Here is a 27,888-nt window from a genome sequence, read left to right as displayed (position 1 = left end):
TGTGTGTACCACCCTCAAATTTACAGCAGCACCGAACGGCGCAGGGGAAGGACGCTGCACTGGGCTGCTGCGGGTTTGGCCTGGGGGGCTGGGGGGCTGAGGACCCCCCACGCCCCGGGTGCTGAGCGTCAGGCGACAGTGTTTGTGCCTGCAGACCAGGATGTGGGCTCTTGCCACCCAGGGTGTGGGTGCTGCTGCCAGGGTGATGCAAATGAGGCTCCGCTCGCCTCGGAGCACTCTCGCTGCTGCTGGGGGTGGATTTGGGGTTGGGTTTTGTTTGGTTGGTTTTTTTTGGTTCGAGGTTGAACTTTCTGCAGCTGGCTGCACCTCCTCAGGCAGGGAAGGGAATGGAAAACGAAAGTGATGCTGATGAACAGAAAGGAAACCAGGGTGCTTTGCCCCTCCTGGAAGCCCTTTTTAAGCAGAGGCCGCCGGGCTGCTCGGCTGGCAGTGGGACCTGGCCGGGCTGGGGACCGGTGCTGCCGCCGCGCCGCTTAATATTCGCTCTATTATTCCCCGGAGCCGGTACCGCCGCTCCCGGGCGCCGGACCGAGGCCGAGTGCGGGAGAGCCCCGACCCTCCGCGGGTGAGCAGCGGCCGGCGGCCCCGGGAGCATCCGCTCCGCGCTGGGGGCTGCGGGGGCTCGGTAGGACCGGTCGGGAAACGCGGGAGGCGCTGGGGGGGGGGGGGAACCGGTACCCCCGGGTGGGAGCGCCCGTCCCGTTGGCTGCGGGGTGCGGGCAGCGCTGCCCCGGTGCCGGCTCCCCCCCGGTGCCGGCTCCCCCCCGGTGCCGGCTCCCCCCCGGTGCCGGCTCCCCCCGGTGCCGGCGGGCGGGGCGGGGCGGGGCCGCCGTGATGCAATTTCCGCGAAGTCCGTCCCCGGTTTGAATGCGGGGAGGCCCCAGAAACGAAACCGGCAGCGGCGGCGGCGACGGCGGCGAGTCCCCGGGTCCCCCCCCCGGGTCCCTCCCGGCCGCGGTACCGGTGAGAGCGGCGCGGGGGGGCTGCAAGGGCGGCGGGGGGGGGGGGTGCAGAGCGCCCGAGGGTGCTGGGTGCTGCAGGGCTCAGGGTGCTCCCGGTAGCCGTGCAGCGTGCTTTGGGGTGCTCATCCCTCTCAGCCCCCGTCGGCTCCCGCCCCAGCTCGCAGCATCCCCGCCCGTGCTGGAGCCCCTTCGGGACGGGGGGGGAGCAGGGTCAGGATGCAGGTTTTGGGGTGCAAAGCCCCGGGCTGGCAGGGGTGCGCGGTGCCGACTCCGGGGAGCGATGCCCAGCAGCTCTCCCCTCTCCGCTGCTGCTTCTGGGCTTCGGGGCCGTGGTCTGGGAGCTCGCAGTGAACTTTTTATAGTTGGGTCAGGCAAAGGCAGCAGCTGGGGCTGCAGGCGCCCGGGGGCTGTGCACAAACCGGGGGGTTTGGGGTTCGGCAGCGGTGTCGTGGTTGTCCCTTCGCAACAGCCAGGCTGGTAGGACCGTGCCAGCTCTCCGGGCGGGATGTGGAGCGAACCGTCTCGTTGAAAAAGGCTGGGGAACGGAGGGGCCCCAGGAGCTTCTGAGGTTGGCTTTGCCCAGGAAGGAAATGCTGGAGGGGCCGCGGCTTTCGTGCAGCCAGGAGGATAACTGCAGGCGATGGGGTGGCACGGAGCAGCATCCGTGGTGCAGCTCCTCTTCCACTGGTGCCAAACCCTTCCGTCCAGCCCGGCCGCACCGCTTGCTCGCAGCGTGCTGGGGGACGCTGTGCTGGTCTTGCGCCGCTGCTCCGAGCACTCGCAGCTGAGAGGAAAAACTCCCCAGGTGTCTGGGTCCAGTGCTCAGCCAGCACCGATAACCGGGGCGCGGGGCCGTGGTCCCCCGAGGCGTGTGGTCCCCTGGGCATGCCACTGGCCTGTCCCCATCCCCGCAGAGGGCTGTCCTGGCACTCTGGCCCACGTCACTTGCTCTGATCGAGGGGCACTTGGCTCACTCCAGCGTAGCGTGTTGCCTAATCTCCTGTCAATAATTAATCGAGGCGAGACCTGACAAAAAGGCCACCTTCCTCCCGCAGGGCCGGGATGGCAGAGGGGTGCAGAGCGGCAGGACTCGGCCGTGGAGGCACAATGTTTCTCTGCCATGGCCGTGCTTCGACTCGCCATTTTCAAGGAAATGTAATTATCCCTGGCGTCAGTGCAGCCCTGCAAGGCGGCTGCCGGGGGACGATGCTCGGACGTAGCGTGGCCTGGCCCTGACCTGAAGTGTCTTCCTGAGCATGGAGGAAATGCCGTTAGCGAGGTGGTGGTGTGGTTTGGTTTGGTTTGCAGCGAGGCTGGACCGGTGCTGGGCAGCAGGCGTGTGTGTCCGTGTCGGTGCCTGGTGAGGGTATGTGCTATTGGGAGAGAGGCAGATACTCGCCCCGATGGGGCTGTGAGCCTCCGTGAGTGGGTGCGGAGCTGGGCACCCAATAAAGCAGCCTTTCCGTCTGCGAGAGTGACTTGTTTCACCCGTCAGCGGGATGCAAGTGGCTTTAAATGCCAGGCTGGGCTTTTCAGGACCAGAGTAAAGAAGGTTGATTTTTTTTAAAAATGTACAAAATTCAGCTTGCAAATCATGGTCTGTGGCTTGCTGGTAAACGCTGCTCTCGATCGGCTCCTACCTTCCTTGGGGCACTTGGATTTTGCCCTGTTGACATCAGAGTTTTATTATCGGTAGGTTGGCTATCTTGCAGTGCACCTCCCCAAGCTTCCTCGTGCCCTGCATCTTTCCTCCGCCCAGACTTGGATTGCAAAAGCTCCCATAGCTTTTTCCTTTTTTTCCTTTCTTTTCTGGTATAAGACAGTCGTAGAGAGAAAAAGGCTTTAATTTGGCTTCAGGGCTGGTGCTGCGCAGAGACTTTAAGAGAGGTTTGCACTTCCCCTTCCTCTTCCCTCCCACCTCCAGACCCAGAGCATGTTCTGGCAGCTTGCTCAAAATCAAACGCTTTCTTAAAAAAATAAACAGCAAGGGAATTGACCCTTTAAAGGTGGAATATTCCCTCTTAGCTTTTTCAAAGTGGGATGCCCTGCCTAGGCATGAATACCAGTAACAGCCCGGTTGTCCTGTACGGTCTTTATGGGTAGTTCTTAAAGCATTTAAGTGAGCAGGTCGGTGTCGTCGCTGCTGCGGGACCGCGTCTCCTCTGGGCTCTGTGGCTGTGGACGTGCCAGGACCAGGAAGCTCAGCTCCTGTGCTAGCGATCAGATTTCATCCTCTCTCATGTGTATTACTGAGGTATTTTGGAGTTTTCACCAGTGACAGCGTTGCACAGATGTTGCACAAATCCTGAACGTTGAGTGCCTTTCCCAGGAGGGCTCGTCCTAAGGCGGAGACTTCCAGAGGAAGGAAGGTGAAACTGCTATCGAAGGGAAACCAAAGTGTTCCCAAAGCTGCAGATGTTGGCCCTGAAATAAGCCCCGGTTCTGCCGGGAGCGTGCTGCTCACCCCCGCCAGCTTCAAAGGAGCTGAAAGGCTCTTGGAGGCCGAGCGTGACCTCAGGTCCCTCTGCGGTTCGGCAGCAGCCTGGCCTCACTGGCCCCTCGCTGCCGCCATCTCCCCCTGCCCTCCCTCCTGCCCTGCCTGCTGCCAGCCCCTGCCTTGCCAGACCCTGTGCGGAGTTACCGCGGCAAGCTGAGCCTGCGGCAGCGGGGGTCTGTGCCTCTGCCCTGGGGTCCAGCTTAGCTCCAGCTGATTCCGGACCTCCCGGGTAAAGCTGAGCAGGAGTGCTCCCTCTTAGCATCACGCCTGGGACAAGGACAGTCTTCCCAGGCTGGCACAGGAGGGATATTTGCCTCCCCAAAAGGTGCAGGGGTTTCCCCTCCTGCAGCCCAGCACGGGGTCCTGCGGAGCCGTGCTCGGGGCAGAGCAGAGCCTGGCTCCCCAAACCGCTGCCTCGGTTCCCTGCGGCTGGGGGTTTTGCAGGTGTTAATGACCCTGTGGGGGCTCAGCGGGAGCAGCCCCCGGGCGCAGGGTCTGCAGCCCCCTGCCAGCGCTGTGTTGCCTTTGTTGTCTCACTGGGGATCAGCGGAGCATCCCTTAGGCAGGAGACACAGCGTTCCACTCCCCCTCCTGCCTTTTTATTGTTTACAGGTGCTCTCCTATATTTTTATTGTTTCCCAAGTTATTTCATTTCAGTGCAAAGCTTTTTCTCTATATCGGTCAGCAGTCAGGTAGCATCAAAACGTCTGCTGCGGCCCCAATTTTTTTTTTTTGTGGTAGAACCAGAGCAAAGAAAGAGCTCTTGAACCCTGTGCACCAGCTGGGCTGTAGAAAAGGTTTTCTTCTGATGACCGTGACCTTGTTACAATCAGAGGATGGGGATACCCTGGCTCTCTGCTGGCCCCAGCCCCGCTCCGGGTCAGGGATGCTCTTCCTTAGCACTTGGGCTGTGTTCACGTCCAGCAGCTCTGCTGGGGTGTTGGGCCTGGGTACCTGCAGGATACAGCATGTAGGTGATGCTGCCTGAGCAGGACCACGGTGGTCCCAGCAGATGCTGTAGGTTTGGATTTATAGATAAGAGGCCAGGCAGAGCCGTGGCAGGGCCACGCTGCCCAAGCGGCTATAATTCATGCTTTAAGTAAGGGCTACCAGCCTGCATGGGGGGCTGCAAGTAAAGGTTTGGAAACAAAGGCGCAGAGGTGAGTCAGAGTGATTTAGCTCTCGGTGCAGAGAGCCGACGGTATGGCACAGTGACCCGAATAGTGGTGGAGGAAGAGCCAGCGCTGCCGTGGGACTCCACCACGGAGTCTCGCAGCTTACCGAAACAGAAACTAGCAGTTCTGCCCAGTGCCAGGCTCGCTGCCAGACCTTGAGAGATAAACAGGGCTGGTGTTTATCCACCAAGCACGTGTCCAACCTGATGTGTGGCAGAGAAGTAGGATTAGGTGATTTCTTCCCAGCTCGGCAGCGGATGGGTGCTGCGGCACTGGGATGGGATGCAAGGAGCTCGCTTACGGTGAGCTGGGAGGGTGGGTGATGCTCCAGCCACTTCCCCCCCCCGCAGTTGTGGCTCAGCATTTGCTGCCTGGAGCTTCAGCCAGAGCAACAGTTTCAGCACCCCCCTGCCCGCCTCCCCCAGCACCAAGCACCCTGTTTATCCCAGAGGTGGGAAAAGGAGTCTTAATTAAAAGTGAAAAGTATTTCTGCAGAAGCAGTGCAAAGTTTGCCCCCCTGCTCCATCGTCTGCTGGACCGCAGCCGTAAATACCGCTCTTCCCCTGTATTGCTAGAGAGCTGGTCCTTCGTGGCTGCGGGTCAGGAGCCCGAGGCGGATGCTCGGCACGAGGCTGGCGGCTTTGCTTGGCAGAGCACCCTGCCCGCGGATCTGCCCCGGCGTGTTCCCTTTGCCCGGAGCCTCGTGGCCCAGCCACGAAACCCTGCAGCATCATTCCCAGGGATGCTCCTGGCCTCTGGTTACCCAGGAAACTGCTGGTAAATGCCGGAGCCAGTGGCCGGGGAGGGCAGGGAGCGGTGAGTCACCTTCCTCACTGCCGGAGCTGGAGCTCTCCCAGCCAGATGTTTACCAAGCTGTCGGCCGGAGGAGATGCCGGCAGATCCCTGTTCCAGCATGCCTGTCTCCCGGCCTCGGATGCTGCATCCAAGGAGCAAAGAGGGCGGTTGCTTTGTTACTTAATTCCAATTAATCTTTCGTGCCATGGGGGGAGATGGGCTGGGGGTTGGAGCTGGGTTTCTCCCGCTCGGCGTGGGGTGGAGGTGGGGCTGCCCGGCCGAACCCAGGGGAAAGAGCAGGAAAAAGAAAGAGAAAGTTGGCAAGAGTGAACCGAGGTGGGGGAGGCGGAAGCAGTGGGAAGAGGAAGTCGGATCATCCGGCCGTGGTCCGGGAGGAGGTCGGTGGCCACTGTGGGGACCGTGCCAGGGCCTCTGGGGCAACCTCTGCTGCAGCCGGCTCTCCCACGTTGCGCGGTAAATGCCAATGGTCTGCAGGCTGTGGTACGCCGGGGACTGAGCTGAGCCCTGCCAGGAGCCCTCACCGCTTGGCAGCCCGGTCCCTGCGGGACATGGTCCCCTGGGACCTGGGCTGGTGGGTGAACGGAGCTGGACAAGTGGGTGAGGGCAGACCCCAGGCGCTTGAGTGCCGAGGGCAAGGGTGTCTGGTGGGTTTGGGCGCTGGGTGAGGTTCCTGGCTGCTTGCTGGTGAGTGGGGCCAGGCTGTGCTGGTGCCTCAGTGTGCACCCAGGCAGGGACCGGCTGATGCTTCCTGCTAAGTCGCTTGTTCCTCGTTTCTTTGTCAGGCTTTGTGAACTCGCACCAATGGCTGGCAGGTACATAGCGAGCTAGGACACGGCCGCTCCATGGCACCTCCTCCCCCCAGCATCACCTTGTAGGAACTTCCCGCTGTTAATTTTGCTCCGCTCAAGCCACCGCCAAGGATGCCGACAGCAAACGGCCCAGTGGTGCCGCTGGGCAGCCTCCAGAAGCACCTGGAGCTGCGCCTGGTCTGCTCTAAGTGCAGCGTGAAGGAGAACGAGATCACCTACCAGCTGCGAGAGGTGGACCACAAGTGCATGTACGAGATCCTCCTGGCCCGCTCCCGCAGTCGCCGGAGCACGGCCTGGAGGAAGGTGTTTAGGCGGCCGGGCTTCCCCAACCCGGCCCGCTACGCCGTCTGCAGGTACTACATGGTGGGGCTGGGCTGCAGCAAGCACAAGAGCCAGTGCACCTTCGCCTGGAGCCCGGAGGAGGCCATGGTCTGGAACTTTGAGAGGGAGCAGCAGCTGGAGCGGCGCTGGCTGAAGGCAGCGGTGCTGCAGGCGCAGCTGGGGGGTTGTCCCGCTGCCACCCCCCACCCCGCCACCAGCGCCGCCAGCGAGATCGCCAGTGAGTTCGGGGGACAGTTCCAGGAGATCTGCAAGCGTTGCTTCTACGGCTGCCCCCAGCGCATCTCGGCAGGCAGCCAGGGGCGGCTCTGCGAGTCCCACCGGACCTGGGACCCCCTCCTGGTGCACGTGGTGTCGGACAGCCGGAGGAAGCAGCAGTACACCGCCATCCGGCCCTGCCCCGAGTTCATGCCGACCCTCAGCTACTGCAGGTTCGTCTCCAGGGGCCAGTCCTGCAAGCACACCCTGCAGCGCTGCCAGTACGCGCACAGCGATGTGGAGATGGCCATCTGGGAGGCTGAGAGGGAGTACGGCTTGGTTCGCTCTGACCTGCTGCCGGCCATGGGGACCTGCAGTACCAATGGCAAGCCGGCAGCACCCGCGCCGGTGCACTTCTACTGCCGGGTCTGCTTGGTGACCTTCAGCTCACAGGACAGCTTCGAGAGCCACTGCTCCTCCGTTGAGCACATGCAGATGCTCTCGGCCGATGCCTCTGTCCAGTGGGTCTACCGCGCACCGCCACTCGGGCTGACCAAGTTCTCACTGTGTAGCAGGTAAGGCATCCTCCCGGTGCAGCGGGGAAGAGGGCAGGGGCAGCAGGCAGCTGCTGGCTCCCTGCGGACCCCCATGCCACCAGGCATGGGTGGCACCTGGGACACCTCTCTCCCAACAGACCGGATGTGTGTGAAATGGAGAACAGCTGCACCAAGGCTCACTCTCCCGAGGAGCTGCAGGAGTGGATCCAGAGGGTGAAGGTTGCCATGAAGAAAAAGAAGCAAGCACTGAAGGAAGGGCTCTTGTCCTACCAGGACCGACTCATTGCCGAATATCGGAAGTGCTCCAATGAGGTGTTGATTGTGAGTCGCGGGCAGCAGGGTGGGAGCGCGTTGGTCCGGCACATTGCGAGAAGCCTCTTGTGTAAGAGCTTGGGAACGGAGCCCACCGCTCACCTTTCTAACGGTGATGCAGAAAGGGATGCTGCATCCCCTTTCCTTCACCCCTTTCGAGACGGCAACCCAAGAGCCTGCTTGGGGTACCCGGCCGCGCTGCTCTGCCGTGGGTCCTTTCTTTTCCCAAGGCTGCTGTGTGGGGACACTGAGCAGTGGTGGGTGAGGACTGAGCATGAGGATTTACTGACAGTCCCCTCTCGGGAGGATGTAGTGTAAAGGCAAAGAATGAAGATGGCCCCGCGGAGGGCTCTGCAGCGTGTCCCTGGGACATTGCCTTCAGTCCCGCTCCTCTCGTGCCTCCCCCACAGATGGCTGAGCACGTCGACGGTGTCAGAGTTGTGTGTGAGCAGCCCCTGCACATGCAGTTGGAGGACAGGAGGATGAAATACCAGTGGAAGTTCAAGGTCCACTCCCAGGTAAGCCCAGCTCTGCGCAGTGGAGAGCCGCGCCTGCTGCCGTGCACAGTCCTTATCCTTTGGATTTTTTTTGTTTGGTTTTTTTAATTATTATTTCTGCAAGGGGCAGAAGGATAGGGATTTTGGGATGTCCAAATGAGGATGTGTGTTGGGTATTTGGGAGCAGCTCAGGCTCAGGTGGTGCCTGAGCTGGGGCCGTGCCTGAGGGGTGCAGCCACTGTGTCTCCTGTCTCGTCTGGTGTGGTGGGGCTGGGGCAGACCCAGCTGCTCTCAGCACCTCTCACGGATCATCACAAATAATAAGATTCAGCTGCTTTCCTGCCCAGGATTTCGTGGGTGTTGGGGGCAAGAGGCTGGGTCTAATTGTCCTCTCCAACGTAGGAGATTTCCTGTTTACAGCAGACTGGCTCAATTGCTATAAAACTGAAACTTGTGGTTCTTGAAGACCTTAAAATAATTGCTGTGGGGTTGCACAAGGTATAAGCTCCCTTAAGGAGAATTTCAAGTGCGCTGTAGGTCTAGCATGGCATTCGGTTCCTGCAGCAGCCGCCTTTGGCAGGAAATGTTGCTGGGAGGACCTCATCAGCCGCTGGGCTCTTCCCGTGGGCTGCCCTCACTGTGTCCCTGTGTTCTCAACCGGCAGATGCCTCTGCAGCATGTGGCACTACTGAAGCGGGAACCTGGAGTCAACTTCTACTTCTTGGGAAATGGGCTTTCCCGGGGCCTCCACTACCTTCGGGGAGAGCATGTGGCCACCCTGCCTTCCTCCCCACCCACCGCGCTGGTGGAGGTCTGCATGGAGTGCTGCACGCTGGGCGTCTTCGAGCAGTGGGTGGTGTTCGACTTCGGCAGACGCCCCGTCCTCATACAGAAGATCAAGGTGAAGGTGGGCCGGCGGGAGACCCCCCAGCACATCCCCGGCAGCAGGGAGAGCAGCCACCCCGTCAACTTCGTGCGATGGGATAGAGGTAACCGGATCATCATTCCCAGCATGCCAAGGAGCAGTGAAGATGTGGCTCTGCTGGCCAAGTACAAACCTCCTGCTCTCGCACTGGACTACCAGCGCGAGGGTGGTGCGACCGTTCCCATCACCCGTCTCAACTATCGTGAGAGGATGCACAGCTTCCTCTTCCGCGAGGAAGAAGCCGAACAGGCTCTGATTGCCAAGTAAGTGCCAGGCGTGGACCCGGAGGGGTTCCTCCTCGCTGTGGATCACGGGCCCATTGCTAACCCTGCCCTTGGGGCCATGCCACTATTGAAGTCTCCGTCTCTTCTGGGTTGGGTCCTGGGGCGCCTTCCCAGAAAAATGGAAACCTGCCAAGAAAGATGGCTTGCTGGGTAGCGATAAGAGGGGAAGGGCTGGATCTTGTCCTGCAGCCATGGGTTAGCTAGAAGCACGGCTTCTGCCTCTGTGTGCTGTGGGGGCTGGCGGACCCTCTCTGGGTGTAGGTGGCAATCCCCCCTCTGCGGCAGGGAGGGTGGTTGCTGATGAACCGATGGGCCAGTTCTCTGCTGTTCATTCGGATGTTTCCTCCTTTCAGACTCAACCTGCGGGTCCTCATCTCGCTGACCCCCATGCTGCAAAGCCTGTCCATGGGGATGAAGTTTGCCCTCTCTGGTGAGCTGTTTGCTGAAGTGCCTACCCCTTATAACCTCTCGCCAGACACAGACGAGGGGTATCTGCTGAGCAGGTCTGTGCCCACTGCTTTCCTGGCACTTGACCCACCTGTAAACAGTCGGGTTTACGAGGTTAGCGTGGAGCATAAAGCCACCACGGAGAAGACCATCTGGCTACAGATACCAAAGAGGTGCTGCTCAGAGCTGAACTTCAAGCCAAACACCTCCCACAAGGTGGAGATCCAGTTCCAAATTGACCAGCTGCTGTTCCGGCAGTGGCACCAGGCTGTGGACTGCCTGTTGGATGAGAAGCTGGTGCTACCAGATGTTGCCAGTTGCTCTGTCCCCTACTCTCTTCGGTCACCACAGAAAGGGAATAGCAAGCAGAAACTCGCCATCTCCTTCATCACAGGCCTGGCAACCAGCAGCCGGCAGGTCCCACCTCTTCTCATCTACGGGCCTTTTGGCACAGGGAAGACATTCACCTTGGCCATGGCCACCATGGAGATCCTCAAGCAGCCCAACACGCGGGTGCTGATCTGCACTCACACTAACAGGTTAGCAGGGGGTGAGGGAAGAAGCAACCAGAGTCATGGGCTGAGTCCCTGCACTGGCCCATCGCTTGCCTGGTGGGATGAGCGGGAGCAAGGGTGCATGAGATGGAGCTGAGCTGCCCTTTTCTTAGTACACATTTCAATTACTTGTTTACATAAATTCATTTTTATTTAATATATCTTAAACTGCTCTAGCACTTCCTGCCAGGAGGAAGCCCAGCATGGGTGGAAGTCTTTGTGGAAGAGGCAGCATATTCCTGCCTCGTTATAAAATGGGGATGGGGTTGGAGAGACAGTTAGTTCTTTCTAACCTTTACTGTGTATCGGAAGAAGTAGAAAGCTGTTGCCTGACCTTGCTGGGATAATATTGTGCTCTCCTTGCCCTTGAATACTATTGTGCTCTGTGCACATGCCAATTTTTTTACTTTTCCAGGGAGAGTTTGGGGAAGAGGAAATGCAGATCTGGTCTGACTGCCATTGAATCTGCCTTCAGAGAAACCAGGCCAAGATTGTTAAAATTAGAGCAGTTACGCTGAAAAGAGTGTCCACGTCCTATCCTGCAGGCTGTAACTGCCTTAGTTTTTAATGTATAATAGATGGGTGACTGCTAATCTTAGCCTGTTTCAGGCTGTCTGGTTGCACTGAAGCTTCCTCTGCACATCTTGTATCACCCACCTGGGCTGGGGATGGTTAACTGTCAGAGAGGTGTGCCGGGTCACATCTGTGTGACTTGGCCCTAGAGAGAAGCAGGGCCACAGATTTTGTTGGGCACATTGCATTTCTCCATATGAGCATCAAGAGATGCCCTAGTCTCGAGTATCAAGTCCTATTTTAAACCATACTCTCAAAATAGGCTTGGAATTGGTGGCCACGTGAACACCGGCTTCTTTGCGCATATGTGAATTATCTCCCGTGACGAGTGTGTTGTCAGCCAAAGCTGGGGGAGATTTTGGGTGCGTGTTGGTGAAGGATCAGATAGCGCGTTGGGATGATGGTCACAGCATTGGGAACAGCCATGACAATTCCTTGATAATTTCCCCTTTTGTTCCCCTCCAGTGCTGCTGACATCTACATCCGGGAGTATTTCCATAACTATGTGACCAGCGGGCATCCTTGGGCTGTTCCCTTGAGGATTATATCCACTGACCGTCCCATCAACCTGACGGACCCCATCACTCAGATGTACTGCTGCCTCTCCCCAGACCAGCGCTCCTTCCGGCACCCCACGCAGGCGGAGATCGACAGGCACCACATCATTATTACCACCTCCATGTTATCCAAGAACTTGAAGGTTACCCCAGGCTACTTTACCCACATCATGATCGACGAGGCTGCTCAGATGCTGGAGTGCGAAGCTTTGGTTCCACTCTCCTATGCCACTTTTCAGACCCGGATTGTCCTTGCTGGGGACCACATGCAGATAACCCCAAAGCTCTTCTGTGTTGGGGATGGACAATCTGCTGAACACACCCTGTTAAACCGGCTCTTTCAGTTTTACCAGAAAGAGAGGCATGAAGTGGCCATGAAGAGCAGGATCATCTTCAATGAGAATTATCGTTCCACTGCAGGAATAATTGAGTTTGTCTCCAAGCACTTCTACGTTGGCAAAGGCGATGCTATCCAAGCCAGTGGGAACATCCCACCCCATCCCGAAATCTACCCACTCATGTTCTGCCATGTGTCTGGCGTGGCTGAAAGGGATATGTCCATGATTTCTTGGCACAACGCCTCTGAGATAATACAAGTGACTGAGAAAGTGAAGGAGATCTATCGGAGGTGGCCAGATGAGTGGGGTGTCCGAGATCTGAAGAGGATCTGTGTGGTCTCCCATGGGATGCAGGTATGTAGGAGAACCACGTGTTCCCCACCTGAAGGGCATATGCATGCACTGCTGACCGCTCTCTGAACGTTCCCTAATAAATGCTGGATTCTATTTATGATAAACCTGTCTCTTGTGCTAGCAAAAATAGGGAATCTGGGGTCTTGCATGCCACCAGTGTTTTTTCGAAGTGCTCTCCGCTTGGGTAGTATGTCATGGGTGGTCGGGGCAGAGATGCCTCATGGTGGGATGGTTTAGTTGAAGATTTCTTTCAGCATCCTCTAGGCAGGTTAGCTCTAGGGCAGGCTGGGAGCCCTGGCTGAAGTCAGCCCAGGATGTGTGATTGCTGTTGAGTAACTTTCTTGGGGAACCTGCAGCTGAGAAGGGTAAGGGACCTCAGTGTTGGGTCAGGGGTGTTTCTGAGCTGAAACTGTATTCAGTTGTGCCTCTTTCTTTCTTACCAGGTTTCTGCAACAAGACAAGAGCTGAGGAAGAAGCAGCTACAAGATGTGGTGGTAGAAAACTATGAAAACTTGCCAGGTTTGTGTCTTGTGCAATAGTTAGTCATGCCTGGCTGCGTTTTGAGGTCGTCTGTGTGCTAGGGAGAACTTTTGCCATCATGTTGGTGGACAGGAGAGTTTATCGCAGCTACGGCCACTGTGTAATGAGCAGGGGGAAGAGACGCTGGGTTGTTAGCAGAGGTCTTTCTGGCGTCTTAACGTTGTCCTCCTTGCTAAAATGCAAAATACCAGCTGATCTCATGCTAAAACACCTCCCTGGAAGGGTGCATGCAGTGCTGATAGGCAGAGCTCCCCTACCCTTCCCAGTGCCTCTGCCACCGCTGCAGCGAGCGGCCACAGCCCACATAGCGCAGATTAGGAGGGAGTGCCTGGAAATCCTTTGGCTGATTTCCATCCCCTTCTGGTTGGTAATTCTTTGATTTTGTCCTTTCCTTAGTGAATAAGATTTCACACTGAATTAAATCTGCACCCAACTGTCAACTCGTTTCAGATATATGGATGTTGCTTTGTAGGAGGGTGAAAACCCTGTAAGTGTGATCCCAGGGACTTGAGCATGTGTGAATCATGTGAGGCCCCAAGTACCAGCGGGGGAGGCTCGTAATAGAAGGGAATTGAAACCAGGATGGCCTGTGGGTACCAGTCAGAGCAAAAATTGCAGAACAGCTCACTAAAGGAGGAGTCCGCTGCTCTGGATGACGAGCGAGGGATAGGGCTGGTTTTGTCCTCAAGGACTTAGTTTATGACTCATCCGTGGTTTTTTGTTGTTTTTTTCTTTTTTTTTTTTTTTTTTATTGTGCAGCTGGGACTCCTCATGGTGAGAATAACTGAGCCCTGGGGTGTGTTTCTGATCTCCACACCCTTTCTTTGCAGTCTCTTCTCAGCTCTGAAATCACCAGGGTGCCTCTTGCTGTTTGTTATTTGTCGTGCAATCAGCCAGCAGAGCTGTCCTTGAGGGCAGAGGGATTCTTGCGAACGGTCACTGCTCTTGTTCCTGCAAGACCCTCGGTTCCCCAAGGAATTTGGGATTCACAGAAAATTTTACCTGTGTTTGTGAGGAGGGGCTAGTGGGGGCTGCTGGTGGCACTGAGCACACAGGGCATCTCCACAGGGGCTCGCGGCTGCACTGGTCCGGTGCCCTGCCTTTCTCCTCTCTCCACGCTGCCCTTCCTCCCTGGTGCATGTGTGGTGGTGGCCTCGTGGTGTCCATCCTGGTTCATGGCTGGAGGCCCTCACGATCCCCAAGAACTGCTTTATTCACATCAGGTGACTCCCATGACTCAACCAAGTGAGGTTACATCAGCCCATGGCCACATAACACAGCATAGACGGGCAGAGTGCTGGGCGGCAGCCAGACAGGGTCTTCTCTGTTGGGTTCCCATGAGTGATTTCTCTCTTGTCCCCTCCGCTGCAGGGCGGGAGTTCCGGGTCATCATCATCAGCACGGTCCACACAAGCGAGAGCCTGCGCATCTCAGCCTCTCACCACCTCGAGTTCTTCAACGAAGCCAGAGTACTCAACACCATCATGACCCGGGCTCAGTCACTGGTTGTGGCAGTGGGGGATGCCGTGGCCTTGTGCTCCCACGGCCAGTGCAGCAAGGTATGGAAGCGCTTCATCCAGCAGTGCATCGAGAAGGGGAGCATCTTCCCAGAGAACCTGACAATGGCCCAGATCAAACAGGCTGCGTGCGACAAGGAGAGCTGGAGCAGGAGGAGCCCGGAGGGGGACGAGGAGGACAGCGACACGGATTCCTGGAGCTCTGAGGCTGAGAGCGTGAATCCTGACGATCCCATCCTCCAGGAGCTCTTAGATGAGAGCAAGAACATGCTGGTGACTGTGTCTGAAGAAGGGCTGCTGAACGTGAAGTCTGAGGCTTCAAACCTGCGGGAAGGCAGGCAGGAATACGTCAGCTTCTCTTCTCAGATGATGCTTGAGTATCTGCACATGCACCCCAAAATGTACAAGAGGTGTGAGCTGATCAAAGAAGGGTTCGACAGGGCTTCTGCCTTCACCCTCAGTGACTCCCCTGCAATAACCATTCAGATCAAAGGCAGAGTTCACTGTGGGACAGCCTTCACTGGGGACGAGGTGCTCGTGGAAATCCTGCAGAGCAACTCGGCTGACAGCGGCAGCCACCCTCAGGGGAAGGTGGTGGGCATCTTAAAGCGTGCAGAGAGAGAACGGACCTTCATCTGCATGATGGATGAATTTGATCCCCGGGTGATGATACCCATCGATCCCACTGTCACCAAAATATTCGTCCCAGGGCTGAAAGAGAAACCCAACGTCATTCCTATCCGCAGGTTTATCAATGGGCAGTACAGAGTGGTCAGCTGCGAGAAGATCAGCCAGGAGACAAGGAGATGCCAGTTATTCTGTGTCCAGGTTATCTCCTGGCGGAAAGGGTTTTACTACCCTTTGGGGATAATAACGGAGATTCTGCATGCAGCATTGACTTTGGAAGAGGGCTTAAAGATCCTCAACTTGGAGTATGGTTTGGAGAAGAAATACCCAGCTGCTGTCACCAAGGAGTCAGCCAAATACACCTCCAGCAGCAATCTAAACCTCACCAAGGAAAATCTGAAGGATTGCCGGAGTTACCCGACCTTCACTGTCGACCCCCAAGGTGCCAGGGATCTGGACGACGCTGTCAGCGTTAGGGATCTTGGGCGTCGCTATGAGATTGGGATCCACATTGCAGACGTGGCTGGCATCATTCCCAAAGACAGTGCCTTGGACCTGGAAGCAAAGAAGCGGGGTGTCACCTACTACGCTCCCAACCAGGAGCCGCTGTGCATGTTCCCACCCCACATTAGCCAAGAGGTCTGCAGCCTCCTGCCGCAGAAAGACCGTCGGGTGATCTCTTTGTTTGTCACCATAGAAAAGGGGACTGATGAGATGTTAAAGGGAGTCTTTAACATCTCTGTGATCCGCTCGGACAGGCAGCTGTCCTATGAAGAGGCAGAGCTGTGCATTAAGGACCACTACAGGGGATCGGCAGGGTCCCTTCGTTTTGATACCCTGGAGGACTGCATAGCTGTGGCTTATCACTTCTCCAGGATCCATCGGAAGTTTCGGCTGCAGGAGGACTGTTTCTATGAGCAGCTGGATGAGGAAAGCTCCCCAGGTAACAGGCGGTCTCATCAGATGATAGAGGAGTTAATGATCATGTTCAACAGTTTCGTGGCCGAGTTCCTCACCAACCAGGAGGACACCAGAAATGTCACTCCTCTCCGGTGTCAGTGCGAGCCAAGCCCTCAACAGTTAGCAGTCATGAAAAAGAAGTACAGCCACATCCTTCCTTTGTCCATCCATCTCTCGCACCACCTGGGAGAGGTGCCTCCTGGCCAAGACTCCTCTAAAAATGTGGAGTTCAGCATCCTAGCCCCCATCTGGGAGCACCTGCAGTCAGCTGTTGTTGTCCGTGACTTCCACAAGATGCTAGACCTTATCGTTACTGATGACATCCACCCAAAGCTGGCCCCCATCACCCTGGAATTCAGGAGACTGCTCAGCCGCTCCTATTTCAGTCGCTCCAACTCCACTGTCCAGTCGAAAGCGGGCCATTATTCCCTGCATGTTGACTCCTACACCTGGGCTTCCTCTCCCATCCGCCGGTACATGGATGTTGTGGTCCAGCGGCACCTTCATTCCGTGCTCCGCAAGAAGCCCATCATCTATTCTTCAGATGACATCGAGTTTCTCTGTCATGACTTCAACAGGAAGAATTCCCAGGTGGCGATGTACGAGAAGAGAGCCCGCTGCCTGCAGATAGCCACTCAGCTGAAGGGCCAAGTCCTGCAGAAGGTTGCCTTCGTAGTGGATATTCAAGGGACAAACAAGTATTTTAAAGCCCTATTTCCACTGAACACAAAGAGTCTTCCGGATCCCCAGATAAACTACAGGTCTCTTCAGCTGATAGAGCAGCCCATGTTCATCCAGGAGCGGAGCAGCATCAGGCTGACGTGGAAGAGGAGGATGTACTCTGTGGAGACGATGAAGGAGCACAGCCTGCGGGAAGGAACTCTCCGCGACCGCAGCGTAACCCTCTTCAGCACCCAGACTTGGCAAGACGTGCTTGCAGCCATCAGGAGAGAGGAGTTTGAGACTGCGGCCTCCCTTCTTCAGAAGAGCAAGGAGCTGTACCAGCGGCCCGTGGGCTGGTTAAGGAAGAGCCAGTGCTCGCACTACATGGAGCTCTCCCTGGAGCTGAGCGCTGGTGATGCACTGCAGTTCCAGCTCACCACAGACGTCTACCGGGGCTTCCTGGTGCCCTTCGTGCAGCTGTGGTGCGTGACGCCGGGTTTCGACGTCTGCGTGCAGCACACGGAAAAGCCTATTGAGTGTTTCTCTGCCTACGCCACCCTGCCGTCCAAAGACAAGTACAAGCACGCAATGGAGTATAACAAGGTATGGATGCCGATGAGTGCCATGGAGTCTGCTTCGTGTGCAGTGGCTGAAAACGACTCGATTGTCCTCCATGATGTCAAAATAACCTGGGCAAAGGAAAGGACAAGGAAAGGACAGCTGCAAGGGAGTTTCCTCCTAGACAAAACATTTTTGGAGGAGTGCTCCATTGAAGTGGACTTCAACCACTGTTACTTGTGCATTCGCTTAGGTGGGCTGAAGCTTGGGAGCCTTCAAAGCGATGAGGAATGTCTTAGCCACGGCCTCCAGAATCTGACTTTTCTTAACGAGGGCAAGTCAGAAAGCAAACCTGTGGTTGATCCAGATACCTACACCTGGGTGGCTCACGGGGTCACTGAAGAGTTCAGCGACGATGAAAAGTCAGACAGAACTAGTAAGCAGACTATGAACTTTTACATCCTCTATATGTCTATGGAGAACATCCCCGTGGAAATCTCACAGGCCTCTGCGAGGTTCACAGTGGAGCTCATACCAAAGATGCTGCCAGACGTGTAAGTGTGCTTAGCGCTCGTGCTCTGGTTAGCCTGTCCATGCAGAGCAAGGGCTTCCCACGGGACTCCTTTGCTGCACCCAAATGGGATTTGCTCACTGGTGCAGCCGATCCCCTGAAAAATCTGTCTTTGCCCAGCTCTGACTGGCCATGCTGTTGGGCTGTCGAAGTTTGGTGGGGGCGGCAGCATTTCTCAGATCTGTTCTCCAGATGGCCTTTTGCTCTTCTGGTTGACCTTGAGAATGAGGAGATAGGGGAAGGTGTCGTGCTGAAATTTCCCTGGGCATCTGTTTCTTATGTTACTGGATTGCTGCAATATGTGTCATAAAAGGCAGTGTGAAGCACTGGATCAGGGTTTGCTCAGCAGAAGTGCTCCCTCATTTCCCAATCGTTCCCCTTTGTTGTTGCTGTGAAGCAAGATCTGCTCTTATTACAGCAGAGCTGATGTCTAGTTTGCCCTTCTTTGTACACAGCATGGACTGCTATGCACCCACGACTGCTGTAGCTTTTTCAGGGCAGAATGTGCTTCCTTTTGTATCGTGAATTTTAGGAAAAAATTGGAAGCTAATGCAATAAAATGGGGTGGGCCATAATAAAATGGAGTTGGGACAGAAGTTGTGCTCCTTGCTCTCAACATCTTTGCAGGCTCAGCTCTTCAACAGTTGAGAAATAGTCCCAGATGCAAGAGAGCAGAATAAGAGTTGTTTTGGTTTAAGTTCTTTGTGGAAGGATTTAATGCAACACCAAAGCAGAGAGAAAGAACAAACAAGACAGTTGTACAAAGCTGTATTACAATTTTTGCTGTTTCATGCTATGTTCCATTCATTCTTATTTTTCCCCTCTCTGTCAGACGGAAAGAAAAGGCAATTTGGAAGCTCAGGTATGCATCCGAGCTTGCTAAAAGCATCGCCCTTGGCCTTGAACCTCCTAAAAAAGGTAGGTGCAAATATTCACCTTTCTTACCTTGTGGCTACTTGCTTCTGGCCAGGCAGGTGCCCTGGCAGCTTCCGTGGGCCCTTTCCATAGGGGTTACGCTCCCAGACTAGGAGGTTCCCCTGCCAAGGGGAGGAGAGGAGCTGCTAGCCTGGCAGAGTGAAGGTAATATGGGATGCCCTGCTGGAGAGTGGCACGGGTGACATTTTAATCCCCAGGACTCACAGAGAAGGTTCACGGGCAGAACATCTTGGCACGGGACCAGCATTACTTTTAGGTGGTCTTGTAAATGGGCCACAATTGCTTGGTACCTGCTGCATCCTCCTGTTGAATCGCTTGTGTGCTGTCTTTAGTAACCTTCTTTAAACTTGTTTTCTTGGCTCTTTGCGTAACAGTGACAACGTCCAAAATCCTGCTGCAAAAATCCTTTGAGCTCCCTGGCAGCCACAGGAAGCTCAACCAGAGTCAGAACCAGGCTATTCTAAATGCTCTGAGAAAATCCTTCACGCTCATCCAAGGCCCACCAGGTAAGGCTGGCAGGACGGCACGAGCACACGCCTACTTTGTTTTGAAGGGCACATTAAGAGCTAATCTGTTGCTTTCATAGAACCATAGAATCATTTAGGTTGGAAAAGACCCTTAAGATCATTGAGTCCAACCGCTAACCTAACGCTACCAAGTCCACCACTACACTATGTCCCTAAGCGCCACGTCTACATGTCTTTTAAATATCTCCAGGGATGGTGACTCCCCCAATTCCCTGGGCAGCCCTTCCATAGGACCCTTGGTGAGACAGGAGAAGGTAGCATGGGTTGGCATCACCCACAGCTGTTCAATGCAGTCCCCTCGGTTCTTGATTTTATTTCATGGCTGATCATCCGGATGCTGATCTAGACCATGGGTGTCAAGCTTAAAGTGTTCTCAGCAACCTCCTTGCTTTTCTAGGCACAGGGAAAACTGTTGTTGGAACTCACATTGTCTACTGGTTCCATAAGCTGAACGAGGAGGGCATCGAGAAGGAGCAAAGACCATCCTCTGAAGAAGAAAAGCCCAAGGGGAGAAAGTGCATCTTGTACTGTGGCCCGTCCAACAAGTCTGTTGATGTTGTTGCTGGTAAGTATTGGTTTTAAGCCCCTGAAGCAGCTCGTACTGGTGGGAGGGAGAACACGTGGCTGTGAGCAGGAGGCTGGGAGACGGGAGGCACATAAAGTGGGGCTGGTCCTTACAGAAGACCCCTCACTGCAGGGCAAGGACCGGTAAAGGTGGGGTTGCTCAGCGAGGGGTGGGGAGAAGAGACGAGTGCGTGGCGAACACTGGGCACCTCGCAGGCCATGAGCTTTCTCAGCATCACTGGTGCCCGGTGGTGTCTCAGCAGACCTGTTCTCCTTCCCCAGAGATGCTGCTGAAGATGAAGAACCTGAAACCACTGAGGGTTTACGGGGAGGCCATTGAGACAATGGAATACCCATACCCGGGGAGCAATCGGCACCTCCTCCGCAAAGCCTTGCGGGATGCAAAACCAAAGCGTGAGCTCAGGTAGGACTGTATGGCCCCGCAGGCTCTGAGAGTGCTGGGGAACGATGTTTTCTGCACCAGTAAAGCTGAACAAGCCAGAGCAAATGCGGTTTCCACTCTGCTACTGTGGAGCAGCATTATTAACCTGCTTTGTACTTAATTGTTTCAAGTGGAGTTGTATAGTCTGATGTAGCACCTAGTCAGGAAACCCAGGTTGTTCAAAACATCCTAGATGTTTTCATCTCTCTTTTGAACAGCTCTAGAAGTCTCTGACTTCATTCCTGCTTGCAACTGCTAAAGAAAAGTGGTTGTATTTTGTGTCCCCAAGTGAACTGTTAGGTCTATAAAGATGGAAAAGTCTGGCTGTGACTTCTTTAGCTAATGGGGTTTCTCCACATAGACAGGTGAGGTATGCTTCACTGTAGAAGAGATCACTTGGGTCTGCGTTAGTGGAAAATATTTATATATTGACTCTTTATTCAGCGAAATAATCCTGCATCATCGCATCCGGCGGCCGCCCAACCCTTTCTGGCAGAAGATCTGTAACTTTGACACTCGGATGAAGAAAGGAGAGCAGATAACAGAGGAAGAAACAAAGGAGTGAGTAGAAAGAGACCCTGGTGAGACACAGCTGACTTTGGCCGTGTGCCACCTCTGAAGCACTGCTTGAAGGAGCACAGTGCAGCAATCTCCTCCCCCTGCGAGAAGAGGTTTGGGCTGTATTTGCTAGGTCTCAGCTGACACAAACTGGTAGACTACGTGAAAGTCAGCGGATTTGTCCTGGCTCAGGCAAGCCAAGGGACTGGGTGAAAACATCAAGTCAGATTAATAAGCTCTGTGTTTGGAACAAAGATAAAAGTGATTAGCTCGGGGTTAGTGGTAGAGTGCAGAGTCTCAGCATCACTTCTGCTCTGGTGCTCTTGTCCATCTGGACCAAAAGTCATACTATGCATGTGTGACGCTTGCATCCTCTGCCCTGAACCCCTGCCCTGTTGAGTTCAGGACAAAGTACGTTTCCTACGGTGTCTATCCAGAGCCCTTTTCTGGGAACACCGGCTCATCCTGGGGAGGGAGATAGAGCCATAATAATTTGGGAAAGTATAGCCTCTGCCTGGTTCCTGCATGAGGAACCTGGAGATGTTTCCCTTACGCATAACCTGGTGTCTTCTGCATTGACCACCAGGTACAAAAATCAGTTGTCGGTTGCTCGTGCCTATGAACTGGCAAGCCACGATGTCATCCTGTGCACGTGCTCCGCTGCATCTGCCAGCTGCCTGGAGCAGCTCAATGTCAGGCAGATAATCATTGATGAGTGTGCCATGTCCACGGAGCCCGAGACCCTCATCCCCTTGGTCAGCCACCGCCATGCTGAGAAGGTGAGTAGTCCCTTCCAAAGATGTGTCTCTAGAGTGGCTGCTCAGGGCTTTCAAACCTCTGCATGTCTTCCACCCCTTACCACGCTGCTCTTCCAAGTTTTACCAGGTTTTAATGTTGTTCTTGGTATATCTATGATGGTGTATCAATGTTTCAGCCTTCAGGGAGTTGTTTCCTTTGAGGTATAACTCTACTAACTATTATTAAAATCTTGAGGCACAGAGAGGTACACGCAGTACATAAGTATTCTCACTAGATGTACGAGCTGTGCATTATCTGTTCATATCACATAAAGCAGAGTCATAAGACCTGCTGTAGACCTGAAAGCTGTGGTGGAGAACTATTGCATCTCGCCTCCTTGTTGTGTGGATCAGCTCAGCTCTCTGTCTTCAGACAGTTACACCCATACTGTCTCCTCTAAACTTGCTCTTGGCTTTCTGCAAGAGAAAACAAGTGGTGGTGGGGCTGAATTTTTGGTGCTTCTTTACAGGGTGGGTATCGCTGCCACCAAAAAATGTGCTGACCCAGGTACAAAGTATTAACGTGACAAGAAGCACAGAGCAGATCTCAGTAGACTGACTACGTGATGTCTTTCTCCTATCAGATGGGAACAAGGCTCCATGTTATCTGGGTCAGGATCTTTATATAATGCCCAACGTGGTCCTTGATTGAGGTTGCTGTAACCATAACATAAATAAGGAGCAACAAATGTTTGTGTGCAAATAGCCTTTCAAAGAGCTGATTGTCTTCACCAGTGCCACCACCCTCATAGGTGAGGTATCCATTCTTTGTTCCAGGTTGTTTTGCTTGGGGATCACAAACAGCTGCGGCCTGTGGTCAACAATGACTTCTGCAAGAGTCTTGGCATGGAGACATCTCTTTTTGAGCGCTACCGGAATCAGGCGTGGATGCTGGATACGCAGTACCGCATGGTGAGGCCTTCCTCAAGTGGATTGTCTTTTCTCCATCACAGAAAATGCTGCTATCAGGGCTTGCCTCAAGCCACTGGGAAAGAGATACTTTCCATTAGTGCTTTCCCTTCCTAGAGTAATGAATAATGCACTTGCCTGGTGCCAGCTATAGCACAGTGGCATTGCAGGTGAAGCCTGCCCAAGAAGATGCTGCAGGTTGAGAAGTTCCTCGGGGTTTGTTCATCTCTGTTTCTCTCCTTTTCTCTGCCAGCACAAAGGCATTTGCGAGTTCCCATCCCAGGAGTTTTATGATATGCGGCTGAAAACATGCCCCCAGCTCCTTCGTAAACCCAGTGTCTTCTACCACAAAGGTAACGGCTGCTGCCCTATCATCTTCGGGCATGTGGAGGGGAAGGAGCAGAGCCTCGTGATTTCTACTGAGGAAGGAAACGAGAACTCCAAAGCTAACCTAGAAGAAGTGGAGCAGGCGGTGAGGAGGGTCCTGGGGAATTGCTGGTGATGCAAAAGGGAGGGCGTTGTGCTGGGCGTCTCTGGGGATCGTGGAGGGACGATGAGTAGCAATATAGGATACAGATCAGCGGGGTGCAGTATCTGCCTGGCGTCATCTTGGGTCTGGAGCACGCCACGATGCCCCTGGCCAGAGGCAGCTGTAGGGAAGCTTGCCCCAGAGCAGGGGGAGCAGCACAGCCAGGCACCATGGCTGCCCGGGGGACAGGGTGCTGGAGGGCTGGTTCCCTCTGGCCACCGCTCCCAGGTGAGCAGGACCTTGCTCTCCCCAGGTGAGGATGGCGAAGCAGCTGACACTAGATGGCACCAACCGTCCGGAGAGCATCGCCATCCTGAGCCCCTACAACGCCCAGGTGTCTGAGATCAACAAGAGCCTCCTGAAAGAGGGCATCCGTGGAGTGACCGTCTGCACCATCATGAAGAGTCAAGGTGAGGCTGGCAGGAGAGGGGAGGGTTGGTTCTGTTCTCTCCTGCCTTCCTGAGAACTGAAGCAACTTCTCACAGAGACAGTCTTCAAGCAAATCTTACACCAGGGTCATTTCAGCCATGGAGGAAGCATCCCTGGGCCAGATTTCTGGGTGATTTGTGATTATAATAAATGCTTTGGAAACCTCTGGAGTGCCCAGGCAGGGTGAGACTGCTGAAGATGGGAAGGTGGAGGATGTCTGAAGGGGATGTTTAAGCACTGCCATAACACATGCTCTTTAGAGGGCAATGACCGGGAGTCCGATGGCCTCCAAAGCTGGAGAAACCCAAACGGTGGCTGCACTTCTGTGGGTCTTGCTGTAGAGAAATGAGTGTCTTGTGGGCTGGAGGGGTGGCCAGATGCTTCCTTCTAAAAAAAATCTGGTTCAATTCCACTTTCTAGGAAGTGAGTGGAAATACGTGATCCTGTCAACGGTACGCTCCCGCCCCCGATCCGAGATTGATAGGAAGCCCACGAAGAGCTGGCAGAAGAAGTACCTGGGGTTTGTTACTGACCCAAACCAGGTCAATGTCGGCATCACACGAGCTCAGACAGGACTCTGCATTTTAGGTGGGTCTCCTGGGAGTGTGCACAGGCCTGCAGGGGAACAGGATGCTTGGATAAAAGGGTGGAGAACCAAACTAGTACAACCAATGGTCTTGCTTTATTCTTCTGCCCTTTAGACTGTCTGTGGTTTTGAAACTGGGCTATCTGGACAATCTGTGCAAAGCAGAGATCGTGCATGGCTCGTATGCAGCATGTATAAGTAGTTTTTCTCACCCTCTGGTTCGGACCACGTTGTTTCCATCACTTGCATGCTAGAGCTCTCTCCTAACAGAATTTGGCTGCTTATTTTCCTCCTAATCACGCAGGCGTAGGCTGTGATGTGTAGGGAAGCTGCTCACAGATATGACAGCGCTGAAAAAGGAGCTGGGATTTCACAGAGCTCTGGCTGAAGGAAACGTCCCTACAAGTTATCCAGCACCCTTAGGCTAGAAATGTTAGATAAAAGTTTCCATGACCGGTCTGTGATGGTATCATCCGAGCCTCTTCTGGCCACTAACCCCCTGTCCCCCCATCCCTGTGCCAACAGGGAACCGGTACCTCCTGGAGTGCAACCCTTTGTGGAGGAGACTGCTTCAGCATTACAAACAGCACAACTGCTATACTGCAGCTCAGGAGATTTCTGTCAGGAAGACTTCAGCCTTCCACCGATGAGGATGGGTTGTACCTCGATAAGCGCGTCCCTCTCTACCTGAACTGTGTTACGTGTGCCTTGGGAAGGACGCAATCTTTCCATTATTTAATGACCCGAGGAGCCAAATGCAGTGGGGGAGCCAGGATCTTCCCGTGCACAGTGACAGCTCAGCTTCAGTGCGTGCTTTGGCATCTTGGGGTTTTTAATCAGTGCAACCTTGGGCAGGACCTTTCAGCTCTAGCAAACCAAAAAGCATTGGAAATGGATGTATGTGACTTTGATGATGATGATACTATTTTTTTAACTGTAAGATGCTCAGTGGAGCCCCCACCCTATCTGCCAGTGCAGCTGCGTGTTGGGGACCAAATACTCGTCCATTCGTTGAGGGTGGAATGACTGCACGCAACGGAGCCGTGTGGCAAGCTCCAATTTGCCATAGAGGACCAAAGCTTCTGAGTACTGCCACTCATTTTAAAACCAAGGCCAGGGAATTTTTAAGGCTTCTCATTTCTCAAAGCAGAAAACCAATGGTTTGTTGTTGTTGTTGTTGTTTTGGGTTTTTTAAGTGAAGCAAGAAAGCAAAGAGAGAACCACGTACCACTCTTTGTCTAGCCAAAACGCTGTTCTCTGAGCGTGTAAATATCACAGAGCCAAGGCCAAGTTGATTTTGTAAATACGTTTACTTATTCTTTTTTACAAAGGAGGTTGTCCTCACCAGTATAAAGTTAATGAAAAGCGAGGAGCACTCCTACCAGGAAACGTTGGAATTTGTAAGCATATTTTAAACTGTTCTTAGTTTTATTTGAAATCTCCTCCTGTAAAAGCCCCCCTTTCCCACCCCGTATTTTTTTAAAGCTGCTTCTAATTTATTAACTTTTAACTCTGTGAATTTGTTTCACAGTCTTACAGCCTGAGTTTTTAAGAACAGTGATGGAAATTTGATAAATGTACCACAGCATATATGTGTATAATGTATTTTTTTATTTTAAGTAGCCAAACTGCTGTGAACTGGAAGCTGTGATTCACTAGAGAAGGCTGCTTTTGCCCGGTAACATATGGCCGATACAGATGTATAGCGGTGAAGCGGTGCTCTCTGCTGAATCATGGAGCTGCTTTTTGAAGCATGATAGTTTTGAGGGAGGGTTGTCTTTTCTCTCCTTTCAATTCTGAATGTATGAAGTGCCTGCCTCAGCTCTCCCCAAGACCACATGCTTGGCTGTCTCTAGATGTTCTCATGGGATGGAGCCAAGATGCAATCACGGTGGGTTTGCACCAAGTATATACTGTGCTGGCACACAAGTCCTCCTTGGCATAAGTGAGGGGTCCCCGTGACTTCACAGCGCTGTGGCAGGGATGAATTTTGTCCTGTGTTTGCAACTGAAAATGCAGCATGGCTTTCCCAGTGTGGAGGAATGTGCAATAAGAAAGCGCTGTGTCTGGAAAAGTCCTTATTTAATGCTGTGTTTCTTCTCATGCCTCTGTGTTAGACTTGACTCAAGAACCTATGGAGAAATTTCATTGTTCTCTTCCTTATTTTAAACTACCTTCCTGCGCTTCTGCATTTGGTGGGTTTGATCTGCACGCTAGAGACCACCCAGGCTTGCTCTTGTCTTACTGAAGCATAATAACAGGCATATGGCTGGTGATTCCATGAGGGACAAAAGCCCATAGGAAGTACCTCCTGCTGGTTCTAAAGATGCCTGATAAAAGCTGGTAAGATGTAAAGTTCGTTGTTCCTCTTTGAAGTCATCCCAGCTGGGATCTTAAAGATTCTGCACCAGCCTGATTTTGCAAGTGTTATTGCAATTCCAAAATGAGCTTGTATGGGAATCATTTTGTGGACTACTGAAATGCAATCATGTATCTCCAAGATGATGTGGAGGATTGCAAAAGATGCTGGAATTGTTGGGATAAATACTTCAGCATGGTGCCAGCATCATTCTAACAAAGCCATCTTGGTCTCTTTAGAACCAGTGGGTCTTGTTTTCATGATCTGCTGTAAGTGAAGAGTCTCTCCCCTGTTTTTTTTGCTGGTTATTTCATTACATGTAACACAAATGAGGAGACTCACCCCAAGTGTAGTGGCTCACTCCAATATTCTTGTGTGGGGTTTGGCCATGTGTTTGTATAGACGGAGAAAGAGACCTCACAAAGCATCTCCCTTTGCCCTCAGTGGGGAAAAAATGTTTACTGCTACTGCTTGGAGGGTAAAGCCTAAGATTGAAATGCTTTGCTTGGTGACCTCTGTGTTGCAAGACAATATACTTTGTTTTGTTTTGTTTTGTTTTGTTGTTCCTCTGAAGATGCATTTTGTAACTGGTGTATAGAAAACGCTGCCCTAGACCACCCAAGCAGCAGTAACAGCCAGGCTGGACTCTTGGGCTGTTTGGGCTGTGAGCAGGTACCTGTAGAGTTGGTCATGCAGCTGCAATAGTCAGGGATAGCAGAAAGTGCAATTAATCAAACTTTTTATAGACTGTTAGTGACAGCTGAATATTGTGTTCTTGTCATTATGCTCATGGATAGAGAGAATCATAGAAATCAATAGAGAAAAAAACTTCAAAGTAGTCCGGTTTCATTTGCACACAGAGCTTTGAATTTATTTCTGAAAGAATTTTATGTTCAAGCACATATTCTTAAAATACTTATAAAAAAACAAAACCACCAAACCTTTGGTAATTCCAGTAGGAAACCACTGGCAGCATGGTGCACAGGGTATCTGTCCGATCACAGGCTCTCCGTTTTCCGCAGCTCACAGACAAAAGAACGTTGTTGCAGGACAAATGTCAGTTCATCCAAGAGGATAACTTAATTTCCTCAGCACTAGCTAGAGCCTGAGCCCAAGCCGAACAACAGGAACCTGCGCGTGCAGCAAGCGGTGTGCCAGGCGCCAGCCTGTGATGGTCCGTGTGGCTGCAGCCATCGCCCTGCATCCTGCTCGGACTGGCAGTGAAATCACAGACGTCCAGAACTAGGAAACCTCTCCTTGGCTCCAGCTGGCAAAGGAGAAGCCCACTGGAATGTTTTTGAGGATTCAGACAGATCTGTGTAGGACAATCAATTTACTGCAATAAATCGTTGGGTTTTTTTAAATAGAAATGAAACGTTAAGTGTCATGAAGTGTAAATTAAGGAACTTTAAACGTGGCAGGTTTTTATCTTTTGTATGTCTGTGACTTGCAGCAAACCTCAAATGATGTTTTGGATACAAATATTTCTACCTGCTTCTACCGTTTATAAGAGCGAACCTCAACATTCCTTTTTTTGATATTTAAGCCATAATTGTAAAAATGATTTGAATTTATTTAAATAATAAATTTTATTACTAAAA

At 53.5% G+C, this 27,888-nt stretch overlaps 1 protein-coding gene across 2 annotated transcripts; it reads left to right on the top strand.

Annotated features, from left to right (window-relative positions):
• The first annotated feature begins 846 nt into the window (after positions 1 to 846).
• HELZ2 (helicase with zinc finger 2) lies at positions 847 to 27,888 on the top strand. Of its 2 annotated transcripts, none has more exons than XM_072878850.1 (20): positions 847 to 984; positions 6,254 to 7,392; positions 7,512 to 7,695; positions 8,097 to 8,204; positions 8,848 to 9,371; positions 9,746 to 10,378; positions 11,432 to 12,215; positions 12,659 to 12,734; positions 14,127 to 17,634; positions 18,484 to 18,569; positions 18,962 to 19,093; positions 19,512 to 19,679; positions 19,961 to 20,102; positions 20,565 to 20,681; positions 21,265 to 21,457; positions 22,253 to 22,387; positions 22,638 to 22,856; positions 23,167 to 23,323; positions 23,763 to 23,930; positions 27,310 to 27,888. In XM_072878850.1, exons 2-20 carry the CDS (start codon positions 6,392 to 6,394, stop codon positions 27,363 to 27,365), a joined length of 8,391 nt encoding a protein of 2,796 aa, XP_072734951.1. In that variant the 5' UTR covers positions 847 to 984; positions 6,254 to 6,391; the 3' UTR covers positions 27,366 to 27,888. The 2 variants fall into 2 exon arrangements, with proteins under 2 accessions (XP_072734951.1, XP_072734950.1); XM_072878849.1 differs by having other exon boundaries at positions 24,454 to 27,888.

This window comes from Ciconia boyciana, chromosome 14 (assembly GCF_034638445.1).
Source record: "Ciconia boyciana chromosome 14, ASM3463844v1, whole genome shotgun sequence".
Taxonomy (NCBI): domain Eukaryota; kingdom Metazoa; phylum Chordata; class Aves; order Ciconiiformes; family Ciconiidae; genus Ciconia; species Ciconia boyciana.
Note: the sequence above shows the minus strand (reverse complement) of the source record. Positions and strands in the feature narration are given on the sequence as shown.